At 41.8% G+C, this 11,936-nt stretch overlaps 1 protein-coding gene across 1 annotated transcript; it reads left to right on the top strand.

Annotated features, from left to right (window-relative positions):
* The first annotated feature begins 461 nt into the window (after window positions 1–461).
* Window positions 462–11,509, top strand: LOC119316398 (ABC transporter D family member 1-like). Its single transcript, XM_037590719.1, has 25 exons — window positions 462–932; window positions 1,058–1,355; window positions 1,921–2,145; window positions 2,930–3,127; window positions 3,250–3,704; window positions 4,240–4,378; window positions 4,458–4,536; window positions 5,467–5,705; window positions 5,805–6,109; window positions 6,194–6,299; window positions 6,383–6,544; window positions 6,861–6,960; window positions 7,035–7,143; window positions 7,342–7,432; window positions 7,646–7,770; window positions 7,869–8,018; window positions 8,131–8,203; window positions 8,802–8,982; window positions 9,081–9,239; window positions 9,660–9,806; window positions 9,898–10,104; window positions 10,261–10,415; window positions 10,495–10,547; window positions 10,640–10,718; window positions 10,876–11,509. The coding sequence occupies exons 1-25, from the start codon at window positions 871–873 to the stop codon at window positions 10,960–10,962; spliced, it is 3,984 nt and encodes a 1,327-aa protein (XP_037446616.1). The 5' UTR covers window positions 462–870; the 3' UTR covers window positions 10,963–11,509.
* Window positions 11,510–11,936: the final 427 nt, after the last annotated feature.

Genomic DNA, 11,936 nt, shown 5'->3' with positions numbered 1-11,936 from the left:
CGAGCTGCCATCTGCTCACCCGGCCAACCGCGGCTCTCACCGTTCTATGAAAGGTTTTAAATCCAAGAAATGCCAAAGTATTCCGCCATACCATCCGGAATATTGCTATATACTTCATTCTTTGGCTCATAGATTCAAAGTACCCAGTCAAAAGCCAAACACCATGTCTCGTCACCAATACCTTCTTCTCGCATCGACGCAACCTTAATAATTCTGACCCTAGGTTTCGACTTCGAGTTATACATATTATTATTATTATTAAAAAACTGAATTACGGAAATAACTCAAATAAAATGGAAAACATAACATAATTGATTGACACAAAAAAAGCATACATGAGAGAAAAGAAACAAACAAAATGATTAGGATGCTTTTGCAAATTGCAGCAGATGCAGTTGCAGAGAGTCTTCTCCTCCAAATCTCTCTCTCTCTCTCCATCGCTGTCTGTCAGACTCTCTCTCTCTTGAATCTCATCAACTTGTCTCTCGTACTCACCATTTTTTTACTCCCCCAATCTCCTCTCCCCTGTCCCTCTACCCGCCTCCCTTGCTTCCCGGCATCTACCGCCCCACCGCCGGGGATCTCTCCGCCGAGATCGAGGCCGCCGCCCCCTTTCTGGCCGCAAGATTCCCCTCCGCCGGCTGCGCGCCCTCCCGCGGCGATCTCGGAGGCGGCTGAGGCCCCCCTTCTGTGCTCCCGGCGGACGCACGCACGCAGAAAGGGCCAGCCACGATGCGCCGCGCCGACGGGAGGCGCGGCCCGGCTCCGCGGCGGCTCACGCATCGCTGCCGTAGATAGCAAGATCTTCCCCCCCTCCGGCCTGCTGCTCCGGGGAGGTCGCGCCTCGCGGCCTGCCGCCGCTTCGGGGAGATGCCGTCCCTGCAGCTGCTGCAGCTCACCGAGCGCGGGCGGGGGCTGCTGGCGTCCCGGAGGTGCGCGCGTGCTCAGCTCCAAAGCCCCGTCCTTTTTCACCCCCTACCATGTTCTCCCTGATTGGTATCTGAAAATCATTTTTTGTTTTGGAATCTTGAATCTTGTCAATTTCGGGTGGAAGCAGGAGGACGCTGGCGGTTGTCTCCGGCGCGCTGGTGGCTGGCGGGGCGTTGGCGTACGCGCGGTCGGGCCGGGGCCAGAGGAGGAGAGGCCGTCCGGAAGCCGCCAACGACGGCGACGATGCATTGGCCAGGAACGGGGAAAGGCCGGGCCACAGCGGCACGGATGGCCGGTTGGCTGGGACGACGACGTCGAAGCGGAGGAAGAGCGCGCTCAAGTCCCTGCATTTCCTGGCCGCTATCCTGCTCAAGAAGATTGGCCCGAACGGCACGCGATACCTTCTTGGCTTGATGCTGACCGCCGTAAGTTCAGAGAATTTTGCAGAATTGACAGTTCTTCATAAGCAATGTCATGTTTTTACCGTGCCCGAAGAAGCGAATAGCTAGCTAGCTAGCTTTGAGTTTAAGTTTTGCACAATAATTAAGTTCCCCTTTTTGGTATGTGTACAAAAACACAAGGACTTTTGTGACCGTCGATCTGGCCTGCAATCATGCTGGTCCTGCTAATAGTAAAGACAATGAAGACCATACTGCTTGGATCCATGACACCCATTCTACTTCCTTAATAGAGCAGGCAAATATATGGCAAGTTTGAGGAGACCCATTTTTGTTGCTTCTGCAGTGCCACAGTGGCACAGTTTAAGCGAATACACGTTTCATATGTTTGACTGGTGATATTTGAAATGGCTAAGCTCACACGTGTTGTCCACCTACTCTTTTGAACGTTCTCAATGTGACGTAGTACACAGATGCGACAATATAGAAAAAGCACTGATACTACTATTTTCTGTTGGATTTAAGATGGCATTTGAAGCGTACTAAGTATTTAATGATCGCAGACATTACTTTTGGTATGTTTTCTTTTCAGGTGCTGCGTACTGCGGTCGGGCACAGATTAGCAAAAGTTCAAGGCTTTCTGTTTAAAGCGGCATTTCTTCGGCGTGTTCCAACCTTTACCCGCCTAATTATAGAGAATCTGGTCTTATGCTTTCTCCAATCAGCAGTATACCAGACCTCAAAATACCTAACTGGGTCTTTGAATTTGCGCTTCAAGAAAATTTTAACAGACCTCGTCCATGCCGATTATTTCCAGGTACATCAGTTGATCAATTATGACTACGTAGTGGTTGTGGTATATGTTCCTTTGCGCTGCGCACATTTCTCACTTGTGTTGGTCTCCAGAATATTATAATATTGTTTATTTTCCCAAGTTTCTGTCTATCAGCGACTTATGTTTTTCTTTTTTGTAAAATAAGAAGTACAATGGGCTCATATGGTTCCGAGTCAGTATGCTTGGGAGGATTATGTGATGGATTATAATAACCAGTGGCTTAGAAGTATTGTCAGTGCGCCAAAGATAACAGTTGATGAAAGATTAACATCCGGGCACCTTGTTGCTAGCTGAATATAAACTACAAACCCAAAACCCAAAACTAGAGTACTGGGGGATTACTGATCTACTTTTCATGTGCCATTCCTTTTCAATTTAATATGAACACTCTCATTTATGTGATATTTAGCTGTTTCTTCTAGGTTGTTCATGAAGCAATCTATTTACTGTTTCTTCTATTTTGCTTCCTTTCCCTCTTCCCTTAGTAGAATTTTTTCTATGCTAGCTGAATTTGCTTTCTCTATTAATTTATTGGAGATGGTGTCAATTGTGTTTGTGTTGCCATGTCAAGTCATATCTTTTCTTTCTGATTTGATGTTGAAGTAGTGGCCATATCAGTTCATGTTCTTCTTTCTGAAGAATTGTTATAAAAATACAGAAGATTCATATGGTGCATGCACATACTTTTAAAATACAGGTTAATCAATAGTTTGATCTTTTGGAATACAGTGTTAATATCTTGCTGGTTTTTCTTCTGTATGTCCAGAATATGGTTTACTACAAGATCTCTCATGTGGATCATCGAATATCGAACCCGGAGCAAAGGATTGCGAGTGATATACCAAAGTTCTGTTCTGAACTTAGTGAACTTGTACAGGATGATCTGGCTGCAGTTGCAGAAGGGTTGATATATACCTGGCGTCTCTGTTCTTATGCTAGTCCAAAATACATGCTTTGGATTCTGGTAATTATTGATATAATTTTAATACACGATAATACCCCTACCAATGAGGAGCAATGCTCAATTTTTATATGTTTTGCTTCCTTGGTTTTCCTATAATGTATTAATATGCAAAATGCTTTCAGGGATATATACTAGTTGCTGGTGGAGCAATTAGAAATTTCTCTCCTGCTTTTGGAAAGATGAAATCTACAGAGCAGCACTTAGAAGGGGAGTATCGTCAACTTCATTCACGCTTAAGAACTCATGCTGAGAGTGTAGCATTTTATGGTGGTGAGAAGAGAGAAGAATATCATATTATGCACCGATTCCGAGCTCTTGTTGGGCACTTGAAGCATGTACTCCATGAAAACTGGTGGTTCGGCATGATTCAAGATTTCTTTCTGAAGTACTTCGGTGCCACTGTAGCAGTTGTCCTTATTATCGAACCGTTCTTCTCCGGCGACCTTAGACCTGATTCATCTACCCTAGGAAGGGCTGATATGTTGAGTAACCTTCGATACCACACGAGCGTGATCATAGCACTATTTCAGTCTCTCGGGACCCTTTCTATCAGCTCTAGGCGTTTGAATATCCTGAGGTAAATCCATCTGTCGTGAAAACTATTGATTACACCGAATAGTTTCATTTCATTTCCAATCCTGTTATTTTAGGATGCATTGCTTGCATATTTCAGAAGTATAGACATTTGATAGAAGTGAAAATGTTTAAGTGCTTGCTGATATTGCGAGCTTATGTTTTTCTTTGTCATTCTTGTACATATTTTAAGAGTTCTTTTGAAACAACACAATTTATGGCAGTGCGTTGTTCAGTCTGACCTGTTACCTATTGTTGGATTTAGGAACCTTTTGAATCTTGTAGTGTATGAGAACTGGCGGAGCTATTAGAGTTTTGCACTGGGACCTTCCATATTTAAGATTGTTTGAATGGGTTATCTTCTTTATAGTTTGTATACCTAGACAACTGTTGCCTATATATGCAACTATGGCTGTAATTTTGCAGGGCAAACTTTACTGTGGTCCTGTCACCTACTCTCTCTGATGTATTCTGCTGTCTTCGAGTTCTGATATTTTTTGTGACATGATTGACAATGGACTTTCACTGTAATTTGACAGTGGCTATGCAGACCGGATTCGTGAGTTACTAGATGTTTCACGTGAGCTGTCTGGGGTCCGTGATAGATCGTTGAATCACAGCTCTTCTGTTGGGAATTACATCAGCGAAGCAAACCATATAGAATTTTCTGGTGTTAAGGTAATAGCATGCTTGGAGGAGCACATTCGCTTTCTGTTTCCTCACATAATTCCATCGTTCTGATATGAAATGATTACAGGTGGTGACACCTGCTGGGAATGTTTTGGTTGATGATTTAACTCTCCGAGTGGAAACTGGATCTAATCTTTTAATCACCGGTAATCCTCTCCTGCCAATTAAATTTTGACTTTTGGCTGAACTATTGCAATGCTTGCTTTAATGAACACACACACACAGAGCAGCTACCCAGCACTTATGAGAATGTATGTAACATCATGCATATTTTTCTTTTACATGTTCTAGAGCATCTGTAAATCATATCCAGATATCAGACTGCCTGCAGTAATGAACCATGAAACAGGATATGTCGTTACATTGAAGTAGTTTCATTTCTGGCCTCTCTGTTTCAATCTCTTATAGCCTTGAGTAATCTGATAAAACTAGAAGTTAAAGAGAACTTACATTTTACTAGCAAATAAGTCTTTTCTGTATCAAACTGCAAACTGATCTTGTAATTATCTATGATGACATTTCTTTTTGCTATTTTGTTTTCATATATTTATGAAGCTCATAGGCTGCTGCTTTTACCATTATACGCCCTTAGGGCGTAAATACAAGGATATGTTAGGTTCTGTAGTAATTTGAAAACACGCTGAGTTCAGCTTCATACATTTTGAACACTAGTCCTGAAAGAAGATTAATTGAAAACAATGAAACAAAGTTGGATAATATAGCATTTGCCAGTTTGCAAGTTTGGATTACATCAATGAAATTAATGTTGTGTTGAGGGCAATCATTTGGTAATCAGCTCAGTTACTACTTTTTTCTTTTGAGGGAAGCTCAGTTACTACTTACTAGGAGTTACCACTCCGGGTTTTATGTCTGAAAAATGATTGGATTCTGCGACAACAGGCGACGCGAAAGTCGTGCATATGCTGTTTAAGTGCATCTACTTGAAAGGATGCTTATATTCTTAAAATTATCCAGTACAACCAAACTCTCAGTGCCAACTGTTCATAATCCATGTATGTTTGCATGAAATTCCATGTAAATGAAGTGTTGACACTGATATTTTGCTCTTATTTCAGGTCCCAATGGTAGTGGAAAAAGCTCCCTTTTTCGGGTCCTTGGGGGCCTATGGCCGCTAGTATCTGGCCATATTGTCAAACCTGGTGTTGGTTCCGATCTTAACAAGGAAATCTTTTATGTCCCACAAAGACCATACACAGCTGTTGGCACACTTCGCGAACAGCTAATCTATCCTCTCACAGCTGATCAGGAGACTGAACCACTTAGCTATGATGGCATGGTGGATCTTCTAAAGAATGTAAGTCTTTGTATCGATATGATATCTGTATTTTACATCATGGCTTCTTGAGTTATGTCTCTTAACCTGCTGGAATTTGTAATGATGCTCCTTTTGCAGGTTGATCTGGAATACTTGCTAGAACGTTATCCTCTTGACAAGGAAGTTAACTGGGGTGATGAGCTATCCCTTGGCGAGCAACAAAGATTAGGAATGGCCAGGCTGTTCTACCATAAGCCAAAGTTTGCTATTCTTGATGAGTGTACTAGTGCCGTGACAATTGATATGGAAGAACGGTTTTGCAAAAAGGTTCGAGCGATGGGAACATCGTGCATAACAATATCTCATCGCCCAGCATTAGTTGCATTTCATAATATTGTTTTGTCATTGGACGGTGAAGGAGGGTGGGATGTTCAGCACAGAAGGTAATACATCCTGAAATAATTCACTGAATGTTTATTGGTCCAAAATTAATTCATGTAAGCTTAATATCGCTCTTGATTTTGCAGGGATGACTCATCCTTTTACACTGAAGAGTCTGAACTTACATCACTGGAAACTGAACGTAAATCGGATGCCCTAACTGTTCAAAGGGCTTTTATGAACAGGGCGAAGGTATATAATTACCTGGTATGTCTATTCCATTATTATCAACTGAATATTGGCTGTGACACAGTTTTATGTATTTTCTTTACTAGAGCAATGCTTCATTAAGGTCCAAGGATTCCTACTCTACAAAGGTCATAGCAAATTCCCCCAAGTTGGAAACAGGACAAGCAGTACGAACACCTGTAATCCCACATTTGCAATGCTCCCCAAGGCCGCTCCCTCTGAGAGCAGCTGCAATGCTCAAAATATTGGTATGTTCTGTTTCATGCTTAAACTTGTTCTCTTCGATTTTTTGTTCCAATGAGTCAATAGTGTCTTTGGATGCTGCATCTTGTTAATAGCCAGTTGTTCTTGTATCTGAGATGTTAGAATTTTGAGATTTTACGCCAGCAGGTGCTAGCAATTTGAGAATTCGAGTATACTGAGGCAATACATGTACTAAGGAAGAACCTGGCATTACATATATGGGATGAAACATATGAAATTATTTCAAGGAAACTTATATCTGATGTTAATATGTTTAAAAAATAATATAAAGTCTAACAATGTTCTCATCTTGCTTCCCAGGTTCCTAAATTACTTGATAAACAAGGAGGGCAGTTGCTTTCTGTTGCTCTACTTATTTTCTCTCGCACTGTGATCTCGGATCGTATTGCTTCACTGAATGGTTGGTTTCTTCAATATCTTCTATTATCAGAAGAGTTGCACATGAAATTCTTGTCTGATTCATCTCATCTTCAGGGACTACTGTGAAGTTTGTCTTGGAGCAGGATAAAGCTGCTTTTGTTCGGTTGGTTGGCGTCAGTGTTCTGCAGAGTGCGGCAAATTCTTTCGTCGCACCATCTCTGAGGTAACTTGTTTATGTGCACCCAGTAGACTCTTTTGACATGGGATCATGCATAATCACTTTTTAAGTTGGTTTAAATGAATAACCTGCTGCTTTTGGTTTGGTGCTTGCCCAAGCTGTTCTTCTTGGCCAAACTTGTCGGTTGATGATTATTTCTGCGTATGTTTAATTTCATGGCTTTGATAATTTATGTCTTTACAGAACCCTTACTTCAAGACTTGCCCTTGGATGGCGAATTCGTTTGACCAACCATTTGCTTCAATATTATTTGAGAAAAAATGCATTCTACAAGGTATATCCTGTATTTGCTCGTGTATTCAAATTGTCTCTCAGTGATCCGTGGGAAGGGTTGTCTGTTAGGCTAAGTCTTTTGATGAGGCCTGGACAGGGTTTTGGTCAACTGATGGTGTGCATGAGATCTGGTTGTGAAATAAGACTGCATGTCAAACAGAGTTAACATTGTGGGTTTTGACTGAAGCTAAGTTATTCTAGTATATGTTTTCAGGTATTCAATATGTCAGGTAAAAGTATCGATGCAGACCAAAGACTAACACTTGATGTGGATAAGTTGACAACTGACCTTGCTAGCTTGGTTACTGGAATGGTAAAGCCACTAGTTGACATTCTTTGGTGAGTTATCCTAGGAATCAGCCCTGATATCTGCTTGGTTTAATCTTTGGTTAGCATGTAAAATTCGCGTAACAATGCCTATGGATATCACTCGCTAGGTTTACATGGAGAATGAAGCTTTTGTCCGGCCGAAGAGGAGTTGGTATATTGTATGCTTACATGTTACTAGGATTGGGTTTCCTGAGAGCTATATCCCCTGACTTCGGTCATCTTGCAAGTGAGGAACAAGAACTTGAAGGAACATTCAGGTAATATTTTATTTCATTCCTTGCTGTTTCTGGGGCTTGTTTTCTGGTCTGACTTTTTTCTATTGCTTTAAGAACTTCTGAGTGTTGGTTAACCTAGTGAACTATGTACCAGGTTCATGCACTCAAGGCTGCGGACACATGCTGAATCAATTGCTTTCTTTGGTGGTGGTTCAAGAGAAAAAGCTGTGAGTGCCTTCACCCCGAAGGAGAAATGTTTAAAATGTATATGTACTGATGTGTTGGTATTGTCCGTTCACTGTTTTTTTTGGGTCAACTATTTTAGTTTGAATCATGAACTATGATGATCTTGAACTCTGGTAGGTTGGATGCTAGTTGCATGGTTCTGTAACTACTCTGCCAAGTATGAACTAAATACTCTCGTGTTGATATCCAGTATATAGCTCCAAATATTAAGCTAGTGTCTTCCTGTTTAATTCATCCATATTCTTGATAATGGAAAATGTTTGTTTAAGCATACTATTTACAATCATAGTTACGAAGCCTTGCTTTTCTGAAGCATCTATACCAAAAAGCTCCAGAATAAGGTTTTGTACAAAGTAAAATATAACTAATCCATTTTGCTGCTGTTGAACTTTTTCCCTGTGTTACTAACATTGTTAGTTGTCTTTGCTTACTCGAACTAGTAATACGATATGTGCTTATGATTTCACCCTTCTTTACGTTTTTATGAATCAAAAGATGTTTTCAATAGCTTTCGCTGGCCTTATTTTGTTATGAGATATTAATTAGTGTCTTCCTTATGGTTTTGTTCTCTTATATCAGATGGTTGAGGCTAAATTCATGAAATTGCTTAACCACTCAAAGGTTCTGTTGAGAAAGCAATGGCTTTATGGTATTGTTGATGATTTTGTGACAAAGCAACTCCCACACAATGTGACATGGGGTCTGAGTTTGTTATATGCTCTGGAGCACAAGGGAGACAGAGCTTTGACGTCAACACAAGGTTACTAATCATCAAAATGCTTCAATTTCAGGACTCAGGACTAGATTATTCTAAACTTCAACTTTGCAAAAACCTTCATGTTCTCTTTTGTGCAACAGGAGAGCTGGCACATGCTCTGCGGTTCTTGGCATCAGTGGTGTCACAAAGCTTCATAGCCTTCGGTGACATTCTTGAGTTACATAAGAAATTCCTTGAACTTTCTGGTGGGATTAACCGGATCTTTGAACTCGAGGAGATTCTGCGTGTAGCTCAAAAGGGTAAGTTTCAGTTGGGTGGGACTTGATTATCGCAGCAATTTTGTTTTCTTGGCTGGAATTTTTTTCAATTTTCAGTATGCATCGTAATAGTGTGGTCACACTAGTAGTGTTGCAGGGTACAAGTAATCTTGTTGTATGGCATGCAACATGTTTGGTTTAAACTGTGGCAATTTCCTACACCATGTTTGTTATGGGTTGCAGGAATTTGATGTTTCGTTAAAGGTTCATATTTGTGTTAAATTATTGATACTTTTTAGCATTAATGACCAGCTCTGGGCATAATTGGTAACTTGTATCACTGGGTTGTACTGTAATTTTATATTAATAATGTCCTAAGGTAGCGGATGGTATGATCATTTTGCAAGTTTTACAGCAATATCTTCCGCTAATTAAGCATGTCTTTTCAATTATTTCCTGCAGATACCCCAGTGCCTTCCAGTGCCATTACTGCAGCCTCAGACGAAATTATTGAATTCCATGAAGTGGATATTGTAACACCATCGCAGAAGCTATTGGCGAGGAAGCTGTCATGCAGTGTGGTACAAGGGAAAAGCCTTCTTTTGACTGGTATATCACGTGTCCGCGCTCCGAAACCTTCAGTTATCTTTATAAGGCAGTGAATCATGCTGACTTACCTTTTTACCTTGATTTTCTGAAGGCCCCAATGGTACCGGGAAGAGCTCTGTTTTTAGGGTGCTCAGAGATTTATGGCCTGCCTTTTCTGGGAGAGTTACCAAGCCCTCTGAAGGGATGTTCCATGTTCCTCAGAGTCCATACACCAGCTTGGGAACCCTTCGGGATCAGATCATATACCCTCTGTCAAGGGAGGAAGCAGAGATGAAGATTCTTTCATTATATAAAGCTAGTAGGTGCCACTCAGAATATGGGCATATTGAATTACCGTAAACTTTATATGTTGAACTGCATATCCTTCTATGTTACTATGAGATTGGTTGTCAAAATGAAGTAGTAAGTTGTATGTTTGCTTCTCCTGGTAACCTGAAATCCTGTGCTAATGTAGGCAACAGGTCTAGTGCTCCTGAGTTGCTAGATGACCACCTGAAGACGGTTCTTGTGAATGTTCGGTTGGTCTATCTTCTAGAGAGAGAAGGTTGGGACTCTACCCCAAACTGGGAAGACGTTTTGTCGCTGGGAGAACAGCAGAGGCTTGGGATGGTCAGTGTTAACTCCACTGCAAGCTGTGCAAACTGTCGTGTCTGTCTTAATATCTTCTGATCGAGCTGTTTTGTTCCAGGCTCGCTTGTTCTTCCACCATCCAAAATTCGGCATCCTCGACGAGTGCACAAAGTATGTGCAGCGCTACAACTCTCTTTGACCATTTTTATTTTCATTCATTGATCAATTACTGTGGGTCCTAAAAAAACCGCACTTCATTGCAGCGCCACGAGTGTTGATGTTGAAGAGCATCTGTACAGGCTAGCAACAAACATGGGCATAACTGTGATCACTTCGTCACAAGTAAGTGTTGGTGCAATTCCCGCTAACTGTGCAAAGTATCTGCTGCGATCCCAGCTCAGTTCTTTGTTGAAGCCTCTGCATTTGAATTTTAAACTTGTTCCCAGATAATCTTGATTTACGGTATTTTGCTGAAACTTCCTTTTCTCTCTGTTTACAGAGGCCTGCTCTTATACCCTTCCACTCTGTGGAGTTAAAGCTCATCGACGGCGAGGGAAACTGGGAGCTGTGCGAGATCCAGCATTGATTGACGCCCCCAGCTAGAGTTTTATCAGATCTCAGTCACTTACGCCAATACAGAAGATGCTGCTGCTGCTGCTACCGCAGCGATTTGTTCATATCGGGTCGCTCTCACAGACCGTCTGGAAGATGTAGCAGCCTGTACAACTGTGAAGCAGGCCGGAAAAAGAAGAAGAATCCGCTTCAGGAACTCGGCGCAGAACATTGCAATCATAGTCTAATTACACCGAATTTAGTAACAGCTGAACGAGCAGGGGCTGGCGGTAAATCAGTTACTTAGGATTGGGAGGTGTTTCGGTTTGGAGGTGTGGAGTGAAGTAGGAAGAGAGTGTAGAACAGCAGTACATAATCTCAGAGCAGCTGTTGATGTGAATTCATCAGACCTATTATTGATTGATTCCATGCTAGTGCAGTACATATGGAATAAATTTGGCTGTTGTTGCCATCATCTCCGTTCGTCGTCGTCATCAAAAACTGTGTAAACAGAAGGAAGCAAATGGTGCAATACGGTATTGGTTGTTGACATCACCAAACTACAATTGCATGTTTCTTTTTACATTCTCCATGTGCATGGATGATCATGTGTTTGGTTGTATAGAACTAGCAAAAGGGACTGTATGTTGCAACTGAAGAAAAAGAACATAATCGTCAAAGGGCAAAGCCTATGATAACATTTTGTTGCATCACTGAGATACAATATCACTCTCTTTCTCATTGCGTGTGCCGACCTAGGTGGGGAGATTCACAAACGTACTTTCCCAGCCGCTGCCGTGTGGGCCAGCCCAGGTGGTGGTGGGGGGATTCCCTTGTCTAAAACATATTTTTCCAAGCGCTACTGTGTGTGGGTTTCCCATTTGGCGCGTAGTGACCTAGCGTGAACCCCGTCCTGCCTTCGATCCTGTTTCCGGCCGGCCCATTTTCGGATTTCTTCCTCATCGGTTTTGGGAAGGTACTTGAGCCGGTTTTTATATTTTTTTCCTT

This window comes from Triticum dicoccoides, chromosome 1B (genome assembly GCF_002162155.2).
Source record: "Triticum dicoccoides isolate Atlit2015 ecotype Zavitan chromosome 1B, WEW_v2.0, whole genome shotgun sequence".
NCBI lineage: Eukaryota > Viridiplantae > Streptophyta > Magnoliopsida > Poales > Poaceae > Triticum > Triticum dicoccoides.
The sequence above is the reverse complement of the archived record's forward strand: the minus strand, read 5'-3'. Positions and strand labels throughout refer to the sequence as shown.